This window comes from Muntiacus reevesi, chromosome 12, assembly GCF_963930625.1.
Source record: "Muntiacus reevesi chromosome 12, mMunRee1.1, whole genome shotgun sequence".
Lineage (NCBI taxonomy): Eukaryota > Metazoa > Chordata > Mammalia > Artiodactyla > Cervidae > Muntiacus > Muntiacus reevesi.
This window is the reverse complement of record NC_089260.1, coordinates 5593491-5614094: the sequence shown is the minus strand read 5'-3', so window position 1 is coordinate 5614094 and position 20604 is coordinate 5593491. Positions and strand designations below refer to the sequence as shown.

General features: G+C 42.5%; 1 protein-coding gene across 2 annotated transcripts in view; it reads right to left on the bottom strand.

Annotated features, from left to right (window-relative positions):
- Nucleotides 1-14195: 14195 nt before the first annotated feature.
- CPNE3 (copine 3) overlaps nucleotides 14196-20604 on the bottom strand; it is a 46721-nt gene continuing 40312 nt past the window's right edge. Inside the window, exons 15-17 of one of the 2 annotated variants that reach the window (XM_065902548.1) lie at nucleotides 19524-19760; nucleotides 15732-17456; nucleotides 14196-15685 (exon numbers count right to left, since the gene is read on the bottom strand). In XM_065902548.1, coding sequence (XP_065758620.1) covers nucleotides 17346-17456; nucleotides 19524-19760 — 348 coding nt within the window. In that variant the 3' untranslated portion in view covers nucleotides 14196-15685; nucleotides 15732-17345. The remainder of the gene's footprint in view (nucleotides 15686-15731; nucleotides 17457-19523; nucleotides 19761-20604) is intronic. The other variant, XM_065902547.1, reaches the window with a different exon arrangement.

Sequence of the window (20604 nt, the reverse complement as noted above, 5' to 3'; positions counted from 1 at the left end):
TACCATACAGTTGCACTCATTTCACATGCTAGCAAGGTCATGCTCAAAATCCTCCAAGCTAGGCTTCAACAGTTCATGAATCGAGAACTTCCAGATGTTCAAACAGGATTTAGAAAAGGCAGAGGAACTGGAGATAACATTGCCAACATCTGCTGGATCATAGAAAAAGCAAGAGAATTCCAGGAAAACATCTACTTGTGCTTCATTGATTACACAAAAGTTTGACTGTGTGGATGACCACAAACTGTGGGAACCTCTTAAAGAGATGGGAATATCAGAACAATATTCCTGTCTCCTGAGAAACCTGTATGCAGGTCAAGAAGCAACAGTTAGAACTGGACATGGAACAACAAGCTGGGTAAAAATTGGGAAAGGAGTACGTCAAGGCTGTATATTGTCACCCTCCTTATTTAACTTATATGCAGAGTATATCATGCAAAATGCCGGGCTAGATAAATCAAAAGCTGCAATCAAGATTGCTGGGAGAAATATCAATAACCTCAGATATGCAGATGACACCACCCTTATAGCAGAAAGTGAAGAGGAACTAAAGAGCCCCTTGATGAAAGTAAAAGAGGAGAGTGAAAAAGTTGGCTTAAAACTCAACATTCAAAAAACTAACATCAGGGCATCCAGTCCCATCACTTCTTGGCAAATAGACAGGGAAATAATGGAAACAATGACAGACTTTCTTTTTTTGCCTCTAAAATCACTGCAGATGGTGATTGCAGCCCTGAAATTAAAAGATGTTTGCTTCGTGGAAGAAAAGCTATGACAAATCTAAGCAGATATTACTGTGCCAACAAAGGTCAGTAGAGTCAACAAAGGTCAGTAGAGTCATAAGGCTGAGCACCAAAGAATTGAAGATTTTGAACTATGGTGTTGGATAAGACTATTGAGAGTCCCATGGACTACAAGGAAATCAAACCAGTCCATCCTAAAGGAAATCAACCCTGAATACTCATTGGAAGGAATGGTGCTGAAGCTGAAGCTCCAATACTTTGGCCACCTGATGCAAAGAACTAACTCATTGGAAAAGACCCTGATGCTGGGAAAGATAGAAGGCAGGAGGAGAAGGGGACAACAGAGGATGAGGTGGTTGGATGGCATCACTGACTCAATGGACATGAGTTTGAGCTAGCTCCAGGAGATGGTGAAGGACACAGAAGCCTGGCGTGCTGCAGTCCATGGGGTTGCAAAGAGTCAGACACAACTGAGTGACTAAACAAGAACAATAAAGGTTGTTCATGAGAGCTGACTATCTCCCAAAGCACTTCCCAAAGACCCCACCTCCTAACCCTATCATACTGGGATTAGGATTTCAATACATAAATTTGCTGTGACTGGGAAGAGGCAAAGGTGAGGGTCACTAACATGGCAACTACTTTTGACCATGTTGTTTCTCTGCTCACTTTAGTTCAGTTCAGTCGCTCAGTCATGTCCAACTCTTTGCGACCCCATGGACTGCAGCACGCCAGCCCATTGAGACAGTGATGCCATCCAACCATCTCATCACTGTCGTCCCCTTCTCCTCCTGTCTTCAACCTTTTCCAGCATCAGGGTCTTTTCCAATGAGTCAGTTCTTCACATGAGGCGGCCAAAGGATTGGAGTTTCAGCTTCAGCATCAGTCCTTCCAATGAACACCCAGGACTGATCTCCTTTAGGATGGACTGGTTGGATCTCCTTGCAGTCCAAGGGATTTTCAAGAGTCTTGTCCAACACCACAGTTCAAAAGCACCAATTTTCAGCGCTCAGCTTTCTTCACAGTCCAACTCTCACATCCATACATGACCACTGGAAAAACCATAGCCTTGACCAGATGGACCTTTTTGGCAAAGTAATGTCTGCTTTTCAAAGTAATGTCTCTGTTGTTCTCTAACTTCTGCTTAATTTTACATTACAATAAGGTAAAGACTAGCTCCTACACTTTATTTGTATAAAGACAGAAAGCCCAGGGGTTGTTTGTTTTTGTTTTCACCTTTTTATTTTTTAACTTATTTTAACCTGGAGGATAATTGCTTCACAATGTCGTGTTGGTTTCTGCTGTACGGCGGGAAAACTCAGTGTATATATTGCGATACGGGTCTCCCTGGTGGCTCAGAGGGTAAAGCATTCGTCTGCAAAATGGGAGACCTGGGTTCGAGCCCTGGGTTGGGAAGATTCCCCTGGAGAAGGAAATGGCAACCCACTCCTGTATTCTCACCTGGAAAATCCCATGGACAGAGGAGCCTGGTGGACTGCAGTCCACGGGGTCGCAAAGAGTCAGACACGACCGAGCGACTTCACTTCACTTCACTTCACATTGTGTATACACACACACGTACGTAAGTGTGTATCTATCCCCTCCCTGTTGAGCCTCCCTGCCACCCCCCACCCCACGCCAGTCCTCTAGGTCTTCACAGAGCGCCAGGTTGCATTCCCGCTGTCGTATGCCAGCTTCCCGTTAGCTATCTGTTTTACCCATGGCAGTGTATATATGTCAAGGCTAATTTCTGTTTGTACCGCCCTCTCCTTCCCCCGCTCTCTGTTTTTTAAGAAGAGAGGTTATTAACAGTGAATTCATGGGAGCACAGTACATAGGAAATTAGCATAGAAAAGAGGCTTGGCTTCACTCATGCTCAAAGAAACATAAATCAGAATGAAAAAGGAATACCCATCAAATAGGAAAATATTCGGTAGTAGACAGTAATACCAAGTGCTGGTATGTAAATTTGGGCTACTATTCCGGCAGTACATCTTAGAACCCAGCAGTACTGGCTCATATATAGATTCCAGAAAATCCTCAAGTAGGTCCATAAAATAAAATGCAAGAGGAAAGGCATTGCTTGTAGTACACAGGGAACGGAAGGCAACCAGATAGGCTCTACCAGCAGAATGGATAAAATTTATATATGGCGTGTGGAGTATGGATGTGTTGTTAATGAAATTTTATTCAGACATTAGAAGTAATGAATTAGATTTACATCTAACAACATGGATAGGGCTCTTTTAAATACTAGTGTATTTTTTTAAGTAAGAAAAAAGAATGAGACCTTTAGTTATACCATGGATCACATTTTTATAAAGCCGAACTAATCAAGACTACTGGGGACAAATCCGTAGCCTAACAAAACCAAGTTTATTAACCTGCAGCAACAGGAGAGACCATTCACCAGAGGAAACATGAGTGTTCCACCAAGCCCTGAAAAGGATGAGTTATGATAGGATCTTGGGCAAAGGTAGAGGTTTGTTGTTGTTGTTCAGTCACTAAGTCAAGCCCGACTCATTGTTACTCCATGGACTACAGCACGCCAGGTTCCTCTGTCCTTCACTATCTCTAGGAGTTTGCTCAAATTCATGTCCACTGAGTCAGTGATGCTATCTAACCATCTCATCTGCCACCCCCTTCTCCTTTCACCTTCAATCTTTCCCAGAATTGGTCTTTTCCAATGAGTCAACTCTTCACATGAGGTGGCCAAAGTATTGGAGTTTCAGCTTCAACATCAGTCCTTCCAATGAACAACCAAGACTGGTCTCCTCTAGGATGGACTGGTTGGATCTCCTTGCAGTCCAAGGGACTCTCAAGAGTCTTCTCCAACACCACAGTTCAAAAGCATCAATTCTTCGGTGCTCAGCTTTCTTTAGGGTGCAACTCTCACATTCATACATGACCACTGGAAAAACCATAGCCTTAACCAGATGGACCTTTGTTGGCAAAGTCATGTCTCTGCTTTTTAATATGCTGTCTAGGTTGGTCATAACTTTTCTTCCAAGGAGTAAGCATCTTTTAATTTCATGGCTGCAATCACCATCTGCAGTGATTTTGGAGCCCCAAAAAATAAAGTCTGTCACTGTTTTCACTGTTTCCACTGTTTCCCCATCTATTTGCCATGAAGTGATGGGACTGCATGCCATGATCTTTGTTTTCTGAATGTTGAGTTTTAAGCCAACTTTTTCACTCTCCTCTTTCACTTTCATCAAGAGGTTCTTTAGTTCTTCTTTGCTTTCTGCCATAAGGGTGGTGTCATCTGCATAACTGAGGTTATTGATATTTCTCCCAGCAATCTTGATTCCAGCTTGTGCTTCTTCCAGCCCAGCGTTTCTCATGATGTACTCTGCATATAAGTTAAATAAGCAGGGTGACAATATACAGCCTTGATGTACTCCTTTTCCTATTTGGAACCAGTCTGTTGTTCCATGTCCAGTTCTAACTGTTGCTTCCTGACCTGCACACAGATTTCTCAAAAGGCAGGTCAGGTGGTCTGGTATGCCCATCTCTTGAAGAATTTTCCACAGTTTGTTGTGATCCTGTGGCCATTGCTGAGTTTTCCAAATTTGCTGGCATACTGAGTGCAGCACTTTCACAGCATCATCTTTTAGGATTTGAAATAGCTCAACTGGAATTCCATCACCTCCACTAGTTTTGTTCATAGTGATGCTTCCTAAGGTCCACTTGACTTAGCATTCCAAGGTATCTGGTTCTAGGTGAGTGATCATACCATCATGATTATCTGAGTCATGAGGATCTTTTTTGCATAGTTCTTCTGTGTATTCTTGCACCTCTTCTTAATACCTTCTGCTTCTGTTAGGTCCATACCATTTCTGTCCTCTATTGAAACCATCTTTGCATGAAATGTTCCCTTGCTATCTCTAATTTTCTTGAAGAGCTCTCTAGTCTTTCCCATTATATTGTTCTCTATTTGCCTTGATCACTGAGTAGCCTTAGGAGAAACCAAAAGTTCAGGCTTCCTAATTTTGGACTTCCAGCCTCCAGACTGTGAGAAAATAGATTTCTGTTGCTAAATACCCATTCTATACTATATCATTCTATACGACAGCCCCAGGAGACTAACATACTTAGTTTCATGAACTATGGCAGGAAATAGCTGTCAGTTGGAGAAGCAAGAAACAAGAATGAGAAATATCTCATTTCAAGATATGGAGATTCAAGAGGCAGTGATAAGACAGGTCTATGGAGGTGTAAAACAACCATACTAGGGGAGCCACAGCTGTGAGTGAATGTACGGAATGCCCGCCTTAAATTACATCAGCTCGTTTGTTGGGTACATGGCAAACAGAGCTCCCAGCACCTTAGTTACAGGGAAGAACAGTAGCTGAAAATGGATTTGTAACTTCCATGGGCTTCCCAGGTGGCTCAGTGGTAAAGGATCTGCCTGCCAGTGCAGGAGATGCAAGAGATGAGGGTTTGATCCCTGGGTCCAGAAGATGCCTTGGAGGAGGAAATGGCAACCTACTCCAGGATTCTTGTCTGGAGCATCCCATGGACAGAGGGGCCTGGTGGGCTACAGTCCACGTGGTCACAAAGAGTTGGACACATCTTAGCAACTGAGTGCACACACACACACACACACACAACCTCCACAGATGTTGACCACACTTCTCTCAACAAACTCTAATACACTGATTCATTCTACATAAAACCACAGGGTCTTATCACCTCCTAGTTCCTAATAGACACCAAGCCTACAACCCACTGTTGATAACAATTCCATACTTTGCTTTAAAATGTGAAATATGTGAAGGGGACAGTGAGAACCTGGTGAAAAACATAGATGGGGGAGACATTTTCCCTTATGAATTTCGAAAAAATCTTCTGATTAAAAATGAAAAATTTGCATAAGGTGGGGTTGCCCCCACCCCGGGATAGAATAACTAATACCATGTGTTCAATAAAAGGTAGCTAAGTTAATTGGAGAAAAGTTATGACCAACCTAGACAGCATAATGAAAACCTGAGACATGAGTTTGCCAACAAATGTCTGTCTAGTCAAAGCTATGGTTTTTCCAGTAGTCATGTGTGAATTTGAGAGTTGGACTATAAAGAAAGCTGAGCACTGAGGAATTGATGCTTTGGAATTGTGAGAAGGCTCTTGAGAGTCCCTTGGACTGCAAGGAGATCCAACCAGTCCATCCTAAAGGAAATCAGTCCTGAATGTTCATTGGAAGGACTGATGTTGAAGCTGAAACTCCAATACTTTGGCCACCTGATGCAAAGAACTGACTCATTTGAAAAGACCCTGATGCTGGGAAAGATTGAAGGCGGGAGGAGAAGGGGACAACAGAGGATGAGATGGTTGGATGGCATCACCAACTCGATGGACATGAGTGAGTAAACTTGCGGGAGGTGGTGATGGACAGGGAGGCCTGGCGTGCTGCAGTCCATGGGGTCATAAAGAGTCTGGCACGACTGAGCAACTGAACTGAAAGTAAATGGAATCCCCAAATGAAGTGTGGTGTTCCTCCACCCAGTGCTGATACCAGGACCAGCCTCTTCGAGTCTGCCTTTATCACTATGCCAGACCTTGGAGTTACTTCTGAGATTTCTGCTGAAAACTACCTGGCTTTTCAAGGCATGGAGCCCTCAAGGTCTTGTTCTTCTGTACTCTTTTCAATTCCCTCAGCTGAGGATTCAATGCCCACAAAGTTCTCATTCAGGCTTTCGCTGTCTTACCCAGGTCCCCTCAAGAAGTAGGGTGTATCTTCCAATATTCTACACTCGATGTCAAGTAACACTGGGTCTCACTGCTGCTGACCAAGTCTTCCAAGTGCTACGGGAGTAGAACACCCCCCAACCTGGTCCCCAGACTCCCCACAGGCGGGCTCGCTCCTGTCAGTTCTCCAGCCTCGTGCCGCAGCCCCGGATCCACGTGCTCAGTACTGCAGGTCAGCACTGACACGTTTCCCTGCAGGGCCTTCTTCCACCATCTCCTTGCCTACACATTGTGCCCTCCAGGGAATGCATACTAAATCCAGCATTGCGTGCTTGCATACTAGGTCACTTCAGTCGTGTCCCACTCTTTGCAGCCCTATGGACTGTAGCCCGCCAGGCTCCTCTGTCCTTGGGATTCTCCAGATAAGAATACTGGAGCGGGTTGCCATGCCCTCCTCATCAACTTGCCCTTGATTGTTATGAGTACAAAGATTTCCTGGGTTAGGATATTGGAAAGGGCTCACCACACTCCACAGAGCACACACACACTTCACAGGGGTTTTATCTAAAGGCAATGGATACCAGGCAGAAAGAGAAGAGCTGCCCAGGCAAACACCGGAAGGTCTGCCTAACCTCCCACCAACGCTCCGCGTCTTTAGTCCCACTAGGACCTGATCACATGTTTTAGGACTGAACTACTCACAACCATGTAAGGAACCTATGCTTCAGGAGAGTTCAAAGCTGAGGTTCCCAATGGGGATCCTATATCCCTGGAGCCACATATACGAGGCTGGCTGACTAACCAGTGAGATCACTAGAAAACTTTCAGTGAAAACTGATTCTGGCGGTCACCCTCGGAGTTTGGCACTTTAAACACTGCCTTATAAATCCCACCACGCTTTTCTTGACTAAGAGTCAAAACCCAGATATCTAGGGGTTCTCAGAGATAAAAACTGAGCTTTCCCCTGTTCCTTCTTTCTTCTACTACTGCTAAGCCATCTATCTCTCTTCTCTGGACCTGTGAGAGCCCATGATCATTAATCATTTAACTAGTTGACAAGCAACTGTTGACTAACTGGCTAATTGGTGATGCAGAGATATATGAAAGTTCTCTCCTCACTCCCACCAGAATCCTACCTCAGTGATCAGTCACCAAAAGTGTAACACAAAACACTGGTGAAAAGGAAGGTATCCTGGAAAGGTCTGCAAAGAAGGAACTAGAAAGCGGGAAGCCACTCAGCAGGAGTTCTACCCTTTATGGACATTACATGGCCAAAGACGCAACGTCTTTTTACAAAAGGGAATTTTTTCTTGTGGGCCCAAGTGCATTCAACAAGCAGTTTCTTCTGATTTCTTGAAGTCATCCTCAAGCATTATTTGCTCAAAATTAATTACAAAAAATATCTCTTACCTTACTTTCATCTGTGGCCTTTAAAACTCAGCACAATCATGAGTTCCCCTCTAGTTTTAAAAAAACGCCTAGCTCCCCTTTGCATTGTTAGGCTAGATCAGTTTCCTTTGCTAATTAAAACTTAAGGACTTAAAATAAAAATTGTTACTGCAAAAGGGATAGATATAGAGAAGGGAAGGATTTGGGCCATTTTTGCAATCTATCATCCAGGTAGATTGCCCTAAAAAATACAGAACACCCAGTTAATGAATAATTTTTTAGTATAGGTATGTCCCATGCTAAATATAGGATATATCTATACTAAAACATTATCCTTTTGTTTATCTGAAGTTCAGATTTAACTTGATGTCAAATTAAACTTGTATTTTTGTTTGCTAAATCTGGCAACCCTACACACAGACCATGCCAAAGATAAATAAAACCTTTATTTAAAATAGAACAAGAACTTTGAACTTGAAATCATTTTTAAAATGTACAACTATACAGCATGTTGTATTAAAATGAGCTAAAATCTCCAAGTACATCCACAGGAGAGGAGTAACTTGGTCCCTCTCCATAGTCTAGGGAACATCTTGGCTTAACTGGTATTAATTAACCCTAAAATAAAACATAACATATTATGTTTCATTTCAGTTATGCATTACATGAAAAATGCCTCATAGGATGCTAACAAGAGAAGCATCTATACTTTCTGTAATTTGGACTTATTCTATACTGAAAATAATTCTTTTACCTTCCTAGGAGGAATTTTTAAAAATCATCAGAAGATATTAATCATTATGCTGTCCTGAAATTGATTATGTCTAATCAGACAAAAGATACTTGAAGCTCAAGTTTTAAGCACTCTACCCATATACACTGTAGTAAAATTTGATGCTTTCCTCTATGAGTTTTTACAGCTGGCAATATTTTTCCTCCTATAACTTCTGTGACTAGAATGGGGACACTGCAAAGGTCAAATAAACGTGAATCATTAAGAAATACAAGCTGACATTTCTAGATAATAACTCTCCCAGATGAGGAAAGAGGCGTACCTGGAAGGTCACGGCCCCTTCCTGTCCTTTGCTCCTGTGATTATCTCTGCCCACTACACACAATTCCGCTGCAAGTTTACTAAAACTTGCTGTGCTGAGACTCCTATGTAATACAGAATTCAGCACACAGGGCATGCTAAGTGCTACTAAACAGACTCATGATGTGGTTTCTTGCACCCAGCTTTAAATAAACCAAGCTGTGTTATTTATTCCAAAACCTCAGACTTGAAATTTAGAGATTCCTACTCCATGCTGCTATTATACAAAACACAATACAAAATCCAGGATCACATAGGATGTGTGTGTGATGGCAAAATCCAAGAAAAAAGATATCACACTGCTTTCAAACAGGAAGATGATGGACAAGCTTGAAAAAGTAGCATCTGCCTGAAGAAGGACTTTTTGAAATAAACAAGTGCATTTCCTGAGATTTCATAGAGCAAAATGGTGCTTAAGTCTGACATTTTAGGACCATATTTATACTCCAAATTTGACAGGAAACTTTCAGATTTATCTTGTCCTTCAGAAATGGACTAACCACAGATTTCATTAAACTAGGAATGTGAAAGATGAATAAAGTTGCAATTTTGATATGCCATTTGTAAAAGTGAGTAAAAAGATTCAATTATGAAATAAAAGGGTTGGTATAAGCACATGTTCATTTCCCTGTACCAATAATGTTCACATCTCACCCTACTTTCTGACTTCAACCCACAGACAATGTCTATTTTTTGGTCTGGAGTCTCTTCTTTACATGATAAAACTCTATGTAACCATCAAACCCCAGGTGAAATGCCAAACCACCCATGAAGTTATTCCAGACCTCTCCATTGTTCTAACTGCTACCCAGATTTAGAAGAAAATCTCCCCACTCTAAACTTCAATGTTTTCTCACATACATTAGCTTCTACCCCTCTATGTGCAGTAATACATACCAGATTCATTCATTCTCTTGGTGATTAGTAGGGAGGGCCTAGTTAATGCCAAGTTCTTTTCCAGACAGTGAGCAAAATTTTTTTAAAAAATCTCTGCTTTCTTGAAACTGACATGTCAGTGAGTGGAAATAACAAGAAAACAAATAAAACCCAAACAGGGAAATAAAATGCCTAGGAATATACACTCCTAAGGAATCAAAAGACCTGTAATCTGAAAACTATAAGCTGTTGATGAAAGAAATCAAAGATGATGCCAATAGGTGTTCTTGGATTGGAAGAATCGATACTGCCAAAATTGCTATACTACCCAAGGCAATCTACAGTTTCAAAGCAATCCTGAGGGGGACTGGGGAACAGAGCTGGAGGAATCAGGTTCCCTGACTTCAAACTATACTACAAAGCTACAGTCACCAATATAGTATGGTACTGGTACAAAAAGAAAGATGTAGATCAATGGAACAGGTCAGAAAGCCCAGGAATAAATCCATGAACCTATGGCAAATTAAACAATGACAAAAGAAGCAAGAATATAGAATAGAACAAAAGTCTCTTCAATAAGTGGTGCTGTGAAAACTGGACAGCTACATATAAGAGAATGAAATTAGAACATTCTCTAACACCATTCACAAAAGTAAATTCAAAATGAATTAAAGATCTAAATGTAAGACAGATACTATAAAACTCTTAGAGAAAAACATAGGCAAAATAAAAACAAAAATAAACAAATGGGACTTCATTAAACTTGAAAGCTTCTGCAAAGCAAAGGAAATCATTAAACAAAATGCAAAGACAAGCCACAGAATGGGAGAAAGTATTTGCAAATGATGTGACTGACAAGGGATTAATCTCCAAAATATACAAACAGCTCTTGCAGTTCAGTATTTAAAAAACAAGCAAACCAATCAAGAAATGGGCAGAAGATCTAAACAGACATTTATCCAAAGAAGACATACAGATGGACAAGAGGGACATGAAAAGATGCTCAGCATCACAAATTACTGGAGAAATGCAAATCGAAACTACAAAGAGGTAACACCTCACACCAGTCAAAATGACGATCATGGAGAGGGTGTGACGAAAACGAATTCTCCAAACTGTCAGTGGGAATGTAGATTGGTATAGCCACTATGGAGAACAGTAAGGAGGCTCCTTAAGAAACTGAAAAAAAGACCCATATGATCCTGCAATTCCTCTCCTGGGCATACATACGGAGAAAATCCCAATTCAAAAAGATACATGCACCCCAATGTTTATTGTGGTGTGGTTTATAATAGCCAGGAAATGGGAGCAACCTAAATGTCTTTCAACAGAGGAATGGATAAAGAAGATGTGGTGTATATATGTGATCGAATATTACTCAGGCATGAAAAAGAATGAAATAATGCCATTTGCACCAACATAGTTGCAACCAGAGACTATCATATGAAGTGAAGTAAGTCAGACAGAGAAAGACAAAAATCATATGATATCACTTATACATGGAACCTTAAAAAAATGATACAAAAATGAACTTATTTACAAAACAGAAACAGGCTCACAGACTTTGAAAACAAACTTATGGTTTGAAAACAAACGAAAGTTGGGGGGAGGAAGAAAAACTGGATAGGTGGAGTTTGGGATTCATATACACACACTACTAAATGTAAAACAGATAATCAACAAGGACCTTCTGTATAGCACAGGGAACTCTATTCAGTATTCTGTAATAACCTATACGGGGAAAGAATTTGTAAAAGGATGGATGTATGCATATGTATAACTGAATCACTTTTCTGTACACCCAAAACTAACACAATATTGTAAATCAACTATAGCCCAATATAAAATAAAAATTAAATTTATGGAAAAACAAAAACAAAAAACCTAAGCCCAGAAAGGAGACAGAATGTTCTGGGGAAAGAGGAACAATTTTAAACAGGATGGTCAGCAAAGGTCTCACTGACTGATACTGGAATGAAGACTTGAAAGAGGTGAGGAAGCAAGGCTCACCAGTGACCAGGAAGGGTTCTGCAGCAAGGGGAACAGCACTGACAAAGCCCTGAGCCAGGAGGGTGCCGCGCAGACTTAACCAAGAGCAAGAACGCCCACATGGTGGGAGCAGAATGGCCGAGGCAAAGACCAAGTAGGGAAGAAGTCTAGAAAAGGAGGAGGAGGGGTTCACGCCACCAAAGTCATTGACCACTTGGAAGGTTTAGTGGATTGAAGGCACTGATGGAGAATGATTTGTTGGAGTTTTACTACTAGAGGGAATAAGTTGGAAAGTGGGTTATTGCTGGAAAATTGGGGTACCTGAAATTGAGATTAGGGAGGGCGTTGTAATTGATAATGACAAGGTATGACCTTAGGAGTAAGGGCTGGGGTAAGGGGGAGAAAACTATTACGAGGACGAGGGACAGAGTGTGGTCTAGTCCAAGGATCTGATATTCAGAGCTGGTTGTCTTAGAGTAGGAAAAGGTCATCTGTAAGCAGAGAGGAGGACTTAGGGGTACACTTCACCGGCTTCCAAGCCCAGTGGTGGATCAGGAAGAGAGAAGAACCACTTGAAAGGGCTGCAGAGGAGGGAAGATTCTTAAAGACAGCCAGGTTTTCATTAGAATAGAAACATGAAGGACTTGTTCAGAAAATGCAGGCATGAATTGTTCAGAAGATGCAAATGAGTGACTGAGCTCCCAAGGACAGAGGCGTCTGAGAGAAGAGGGGTGTGGTCAGAATATGGGTTCACGGAGAAGGCACGTGGAGATTAGAGTGAGAGCCGACAAGAGGCAGCTGGTGAGGAACAGCAGGCCCCACCCTGGTTCTGGTCGGCACAGCGGACCCCGGAGGCCAGGGAGAGAGGAGCATCTGGCCAGAAAGTGCTCAGGGTCCCTTCTGGACTCCTGTCACAGCTTGCCTCCCGAGGAGCAAGCGCCTTTTCTTTTCCTAGCTGCAGTCACTGTCCCCAGGGATTCTGGAGCCCAAGAAAATAAAATCCGTCACTGCTGCCAATTTTTCCCCTTCTATTTCCCATGAAGCGATGGGACACTTCCTCCTTGGCAGGAAAGCTACGGCAAACATAGACAGTGTATTAAAACGCAGAGACATCATTTTGCCTGCAAAGGTCCAAATAGTCAAAGCCATGGTTTTTCCAGTAGTCATGTACAGATGTGAGGGACTATAAAGAAAGCTGAGCACCGAAGAGTTAATACTTTCCAACTGTTGCTGGAGAAGGCTATTGACAGTCCCTTGGACTGCAAGGAGCTCAAGCCAGTCCATCCTAAAGGAGATCAGTCCTGAATATTCATCGGAAGGACTGATGTTGAAGCTGAAGCTCCAGTACTTTGGCCACCTGCTGTGAAGAGCTGACTCATTTGAAAAGACCCTGATGCTGGGAAAGGTTGAAGGCGGGAGAAGGGGATGACAGAGGAGGAGATGGGTGGATGGCATCACAGACACAGTGGACCTGAGTTTGAGTAAGCTCTGGGAGTTGGTGATGGACCGGGAGGCCTGGCGAGCTGCGGTCCATGGAGACCATGGACTCTCGCAGAGAGTCGGACACGACTGCGCGACTGAACTGTACTCTTGACCGCAGAGGACTGAAGGGATAGGGTGCAGTGTGGGCGGGAGTCGGTTGGTGCCTCTGCGGGTCCCCGCGGCCCCTGTGCGTCATGCAGAGGACGTTCGTAGGGACCGTCAAAGCGCCTCCGAGCCGGAGGGCGCCTCTCCGCGCTCAGGCAGCAGCTGGCGCAGGCCACGGGCAAGCAGGCGCAGCAACCGCGCTGCGCGGGGTCCAGGACCGGCTCTCGGCCCCCGGGGCCCCAGCGAGCCTGCGGGCTCTGTAGGCTGCACCGCATCGGCGAGCTCCGCGGGCAAGGCCCGCTCCGACAGCGAGCTGCCTCGCCTTGCTCCTTCCTTGTTTTAGCATCATGTACTGTCTCCGTTCTCATATTAGATCATAAACTCTTTGAGGTTAGTAAGAAATATCACTCACTTTGACCTCACCTGTTGATTGCTAGTACTAAACGATTGGGGTTTCCCTGATGGCTCAGCAGGTAAAGAATCCGCCTGCAATGCAGGAGACCCTGGTTCTTCCCGCCCATTATTTCCACGAAGGCGGCAACTTTGGCTACTGAGGTCACCACTGTTCCCCCAAGACCTTGCCCGATCACTGCAACATGATAGAAGCAACTTTAAAAAAAAAGTTAGGTGAATATACTGTCCATCCTAACACAACTGATAAAATATGAGCGCTGTAATTCTCATGCAAGCACTCTAGTTAAGCTGAGGGCCTTTCCCTTACTGTACCCTGAAAAATACCTTGAATACAATCAATATCTTTAAGTGATTACATCCCATAAAAGAATAAACCCCCCAAAACTGTTTAATTCAGAAAAACATGGAATACAGGCTGATTAAAGCACTAACTTTATTTCTAACTTTTCGACCAACATCATTTGAAGAAAGAACAAAAATAAACAAGGTACTATTGTAACACATCAAGAAATGACTTTACCCAAATGGAAGATACACTTAACATCAATTCATATATTAGTAACTTACACACTTATTACCAAATATGACATAAAACCACAAAACAGTCTCTCGAGATTTCAACCAAACCATATGTGTCACTTCCATGACTACCAACCACACATATAAAGAGACTAGGAGATATTTTATTGAAGATGATTTTCCAGAAAGTTTACACAATTAATAAGGCAAAGTATGTTAAATAAGGCATAGGCAACAAGGGGGCCCTGAATTTACTCTGGAAAGGCTGCCTAAGGCACTACCCAAGTAGACAGCTGTAGATCCCTGTTGTAACTTTAAATTTTTCTGATCTTAAAATTTTCAGTTCCAAGCACAAGGTGACATGACCATGCTAATTGCTATTCTCTCGGTACAGGCAGATGTGAGAAATATTACATCCACCCAAGGTACAGTCACCCTCATATATGTTTGCAATATATCTGTTTGTATGAGATGTGAAAGTCAACTTGGCTATTTTTTTCTTTAAATGCATTTTAAGGACTTTAATGGCACTTGAATGAATGGTAGCACAATAGGGAAAAGAGATATTTTAATATAAAACAATACTAAATCAGCATGTGATGACATAAAATGTTGAAGCTATAAGAACTTTATAAATGATAATTTAGAAATTATAAATGCTTTTATTCAAAACTGCAAGAAGGTATCAATTCCCCTAATCTACTGGAATCACAGGTCTTATGAATAATAGCACTTACTGATGAAGCAAATCAAGAATGCATAATATAAAATTAATTTTCAAAAGGGAACAATTCTGGTTAAAATCAGAATGTAAAATTATGAAGACCAAATCAATGACAGTGGTGGCAGAACGCTGATTTGGCCGATGAAAGCAATGAATGCTTATGACCAGCAGTCCCCAGGTACCCCGTGCAGACGACCTCGGTGCACCAGGATCAGGTTCAGGAGACTGACGGGGGCGCCCAGTGAGCCCTGGACCCCTGGACCCCGCCCCAGCTTCAAACGAGAACCTCTACTTCCATCTTCCAATACACTGAGCTCACCCGCAAATGTTTCCTTTAAAGGCCGCATATGTTTAAAAAAGAAAATTCTGACAACCAAAGCAATATATATATGCTGTTCCCCAGCACACAAAGAGAACTGAAAGTAGGACATCTTAGACAACAAAGGCTGCGAACTCCTGGAAGAATCAGCAGTTTATTCCTCTCCTGACTGACGTCAAGATGACTTGTCATTCAATGAGTCATACTATAGGGTAACAGACGACTAGTTAAGTACCTTCAGGTTAACAACGCACGTCCAGAGGCCAGCTAGCTAAGTGGGAAAGCGTCAACTGCTCGCCTGGGGCGGGCACCCACGACGGCCAGCAGACCCCCTCTCCGCTCACCTGGGGCGGGCACCCACGACGGCCAGCAGACCCCCTCTCCGCTCACCTGGGGCGGGCACCCACGACGGCCAGCAGACCCCCTCTCCCTGACCTGGGCAACGAGCGGCTTCCGAGAAGCCAAGAGCTGTTCATGGCTGAGCGCTCGCTTCCTTCAAACAGTTCAGGGAACACAAGACCCACGCGGTGGTGCATTTTCAGTGAGACATGAAGGCAGGTCGGCACAGGGTGCATCCACTTACGGACCTGGGACCGACATGCCGTCCTCAGTATCCAGATGGCCAAGATGACCGGCCAGCATGTGGACATGCAGAGTACTTGGCACACAGGTCCTCAGTAAAACCTTAATCTACTCTGAAAAGGTAATGTTTGCTACGTATTATATTCTAAAGTGTAAACATCAGGAAAAAAAAATACTAAAAAAAAAAAAGCATGTTAAGTCCACTCTATCCTATGCAGCAGTTGGATTTTTTTTTTAAGTTATAATAGGTTTCTGCTTAATACCATACATTCTGGGCTTAGGAAGCAGCATGTCATTAAAATGTAAAATAGGGTTTTGATTAATAATCATTATCATGAGTTTTAAAAAATCAGAGTAAAAATGTCTTTAAAACTTAAAAAAAAAAGGAGAAAATATCTAAATGAATCTATACAAATGGAGAAATCAATGTATGCTTCCTTTGCAAGGAAAATATAAAGCTTGCCTTTTTTAATAAGTGAAGTCTTTCATTAACTAACAGAAAGTGGAATTCCGAATTTTCCCTTACATGTTTGGTCCTTATAGCTTTCCTGGACAAACCCAGTCCTACCCATTTTCACAAACTCCAGTTGAAATCATCTAATAATGCTGAGTCTAGGACAAGCTATCATTAATGCACATACAGAATCTCGAGTGTCACATACAATCAATGAAAAGGTCAAATCCAACCATGTTTAGAGTATTAAACAATTTATATGAAAGACCTAGGCAGGCAAATAAAATGGCTTACAGGAAGTTCCTTTTACTTGTGATTTTACATTTTTAAGAACTGAATATGTATGTGCCTTCCTTTCTAATTTGGGACTTCTCATGAAGTCTTACGAGGATGCATTCTGTTTTGAACTGTGCATGTCTAAGTTGCAGCAAAACTCACACACAGGTGAAGGTAGTTTCATCCCATGGAAAAGCATAAAATATAGTTCTAGATGCAAATTCAGTATCATCTAATTTAAGAAACTCTCATCATCTGGTGTGGACACCGGCTTATAAAACATTTATCACCTAGAGCACAGCATAGCAACCTGTACATCACATCGTTCCAACAATTTCCCATTCTTTCCATGGACAAACATTCAGAAACAGCATTTTCATCATATGAAAGCAAACAACAAGAACCTTTACTTTTCTCACACCGGTTTCTAATCCAAATAGCCTCACCGCAATTACTGTAAATCACGAGCAATCACTGAATTGATTGGGCAAAGACTAAGTTAGCACTTTCCTCCAAAAAAAGTATAAAAAGAATGCTTTAAATAGACATACTCCATAGAGAACTAGGTTTGCATCGTAAATGGTGGGGTTTGCGAGAAGGGTGTAAGATGACAGATTCACGATTTGGGATGGAGAGAAATCTGTTGCTCCACACAGCACAAAGGAATCCTGCTCCGACGGCCAGAGCGCCTCTCATTTCGTAGCTGGGTTCTTGGGAGGAAGGAGCTTGTATGTGTTGAAGTAGCCCACCACCTGCTGGGGGACCTCCGCCAAGACGCTTTGAGCAAGTGCTTCTTTCGGAGCCTTGTGAACAGATAAAATCAAAGCAATTTTATTAGCAACAAAATTTTTAACTGGGATTTTGATAAAAGACTAGGAATTCCTCACCCACCAGGAAAAAGCAGTTAATTTCCAATTTCTAGGTTTGCATCTTGTCTCAAGAATAGTCCACGAAACATGCAATAAACCAGTGTTACTCAGGAATGCCTTAGTATGCTCACATTTAACAAGTCCTTTTTTGGTGCCTGCATTTTGGCATTTAATGATGTTGGTTCTTTTGCTTTTCAACTTTTAAATGTGGGTCTTTCATTCTCTGGGTATGAATTTTTTTAACTTTTTATTCTGAAATAATTACAAATAGTGCAGAGAGGTCCCATGTATCCATTACCCAATTTCCTCCAAAGGTAGCATCTTATATAACCATAGTACAATAACAAACTAGGAAGCCAACATTGGTACGGTTCTCAGAACTTATTCAGATTTTACCGGTTTTACATGTTCTCACTTGTGTATGTGTGTGTGTGTGTGCCTGTGTGTATACAGCTATGTGTAATTTTATCATGGGGGTCTATCATAATAACATATGATGATAACATATCATCATAACACCATCATAACCAACATACAGAACAGTTTCACTATCACAAAGATCCCTAACATTGCCACCTTTTTTAATATACACCCACCTCATTCCCTTCCACCCATTCCCACTCATACATTGGCTGTTGGGAATGTAAAGCTAAGACATAATTTTATATAATTATGTAAATGACATGGTTTACATTATATGACATTTTTGTCATATTCAGATTTCACCAGTCTGTGCGTACACAGTTATATTCATTTTATCATCGGGGTCTATCTGTATAACCATCATCACAATCAAGATACAGAGCAGCTTCACTATCACAAAGATCCCTAACATTGCCACCTTTTGCATACACACCCACCTCATTCCCCTCCACCCACTCCCATGCACACACTGGCTCGTGGGAGTGTAAAAAGACATAATTATGCCAGAAAAGTTTAGAAGTTTCTTTAATGACTAAAATGCAACAACCACGCACCTCAGCAACTGCATTTATAGGTATTTATCCCAGAAAAATAAAAACTTATGTTCACACAACAACCTGTAAATGAATGTTTATAGCATCTTTGTGTGTGACAGATGAGAACTGGAAACAACTGAAGATGTCCTTTAATGGGTGAATGGTTAAACTGGTATACCCATACCACAGAATACTACTCAGCAACAAAGAAGGAATGTACTCAACAAGTGGGAAGACTCTTAGAATTAAGCTGAGTGGAAAAAAAAGCCAATGTCAAGGTTACACACTGTGTGATTTCATTTATACAACATTCTTGAAATGGCAAAAATATAGAAATGAGGCCAGAGCGGTGGCTGCCAGGGGTTAAGGAGGGAGTGAAGCTGGCCGGGAAGTGGTGTGATTGTAAAGGCTACATGAGGAAGCCCGCCGTGACGGACCTGGACTGCATCCACGTCAGTATCCTGGCTGTGATTCTGGACCATAGTTTTACAAGATGTTACCATTAGAGTCGTCCGGGTAAAACAGTCTCCTCAGAGATTTTTCATCAAATCAACTTCTAGTTTGGTAAATCCCTCATGTACTTACATAGTTTTTCTCTTGTCACATACGTAAAGATAAAATATAGTTTAAAACAGCAGCCACAACAACATCGTTTTAAATAATTTATCATCTGGACTGTAAGAGGAACACAAGACTACAACCTGGAAAAACACCTGCCAAATCGAATCAAGGTTCTTCAAATGGGAAACTCACACACTCCACTAGCTCAGTGTTGAAGCGTCTGCAGGAGGCCGGGGACTGACGCCTGGGTCAGGAAGATCCCCTGGAGGAGCAAAAGGCACCCACTCGAGTGCTCCTGCTGGCGACTCCCCTGCACCGAGGAGCCTGGTGGGCTGCAGACCACGGGGCTGCCAGGAGCCGGACGCAGCTCGCAGGTATGCACGGCAACCCCCGACGCCTGCCCTAAGCGCCGGGCCACGGACGGGCAGAGGCCTCTGCTCACACGCCGGAGCGCGGGAGCAGCAGGGAGGCGGGTACTCACGTTCTGGAACTGCCTGAAAGGCACAAACTGCACAATGTCCCTGACGGCTGCCTCGCCCGACGGGGAGCGGAGGCTTCCGCCGTCACCATCCAGAAACTCCATGGCGCCGAAGTCCGCGCCTCCAACGCCGACGATGATGATGGACATGGGCAGCTTGGCAGCGTTGACAATAGCCTGTCTGGTCTCATCGAGGTCTGTGATCACGCCGTCGGTAATGATCAGGAGCACAAAATATTGCTGCCAAAAAAAGACAGTGAGGTCCGCTGAGCGAGCTGAGCTCCCGAGCATAAAAGCAGCGGTCAATGACATCTCCCGCGGGTGAGCCATTCCGTCGCTCATTTCCCTTGTCAGTCTCTACCCAGGATACCATCTACACGAAATCTTCCAAGATTCTCTGATGACAAGGAAATTAACTGATACGAAAACTGTAGGTTAATTAAAAGTTCAGCAGACCACAGAAGAAGGCTGGCAAAAATACACAGAAGCAAAGATGAAACTTTCAGTTAGCACGGGAACATTTTGATTTAACTGAAGGATCGGATGTGTCAAAGTACCCGTCAAGGGAGCGACTGGCAACAACTACATTCATAAAAGATCCGATATGGAAGTAGAATTGTTTATCAAGCTAAAATACGCTTTTGAATAAATGCATATGGTTCAGGGAGGGGCAGAAGGGAATCTTTCTCTCAATCCTGCCATCTCTGCTAAATCATTTTAGAGAGTGATAAAATGTGACATGAAGTTGTGACTCCATCTTTTGGGTCATTTACGTCTGGAATGGAAAGAAGAATTATAATAGTAGCTATCATATGCTGAGTGTTTATGGTTTATCTCCTCACACTTTTTCAATAACTGTATGAGGCAGTAATCCCTGCCTTACTTCTGAAGATACTGAAGCTGAATGAGGTTCGTTCTCCAGGGTCGAACAGGCATTTTGCAACAGCGACTGAAGTGGTAAGTCTCCTCAAGCCTTAACTTGCTAAGTCTTCTTAAAGATAATTTTTTTTTCAGAACCTACCCAGGAAAATTATTTCAAAATATAGAGAACAAAGTAATTAAGAATAAAGGTTGTTTTGCTGTT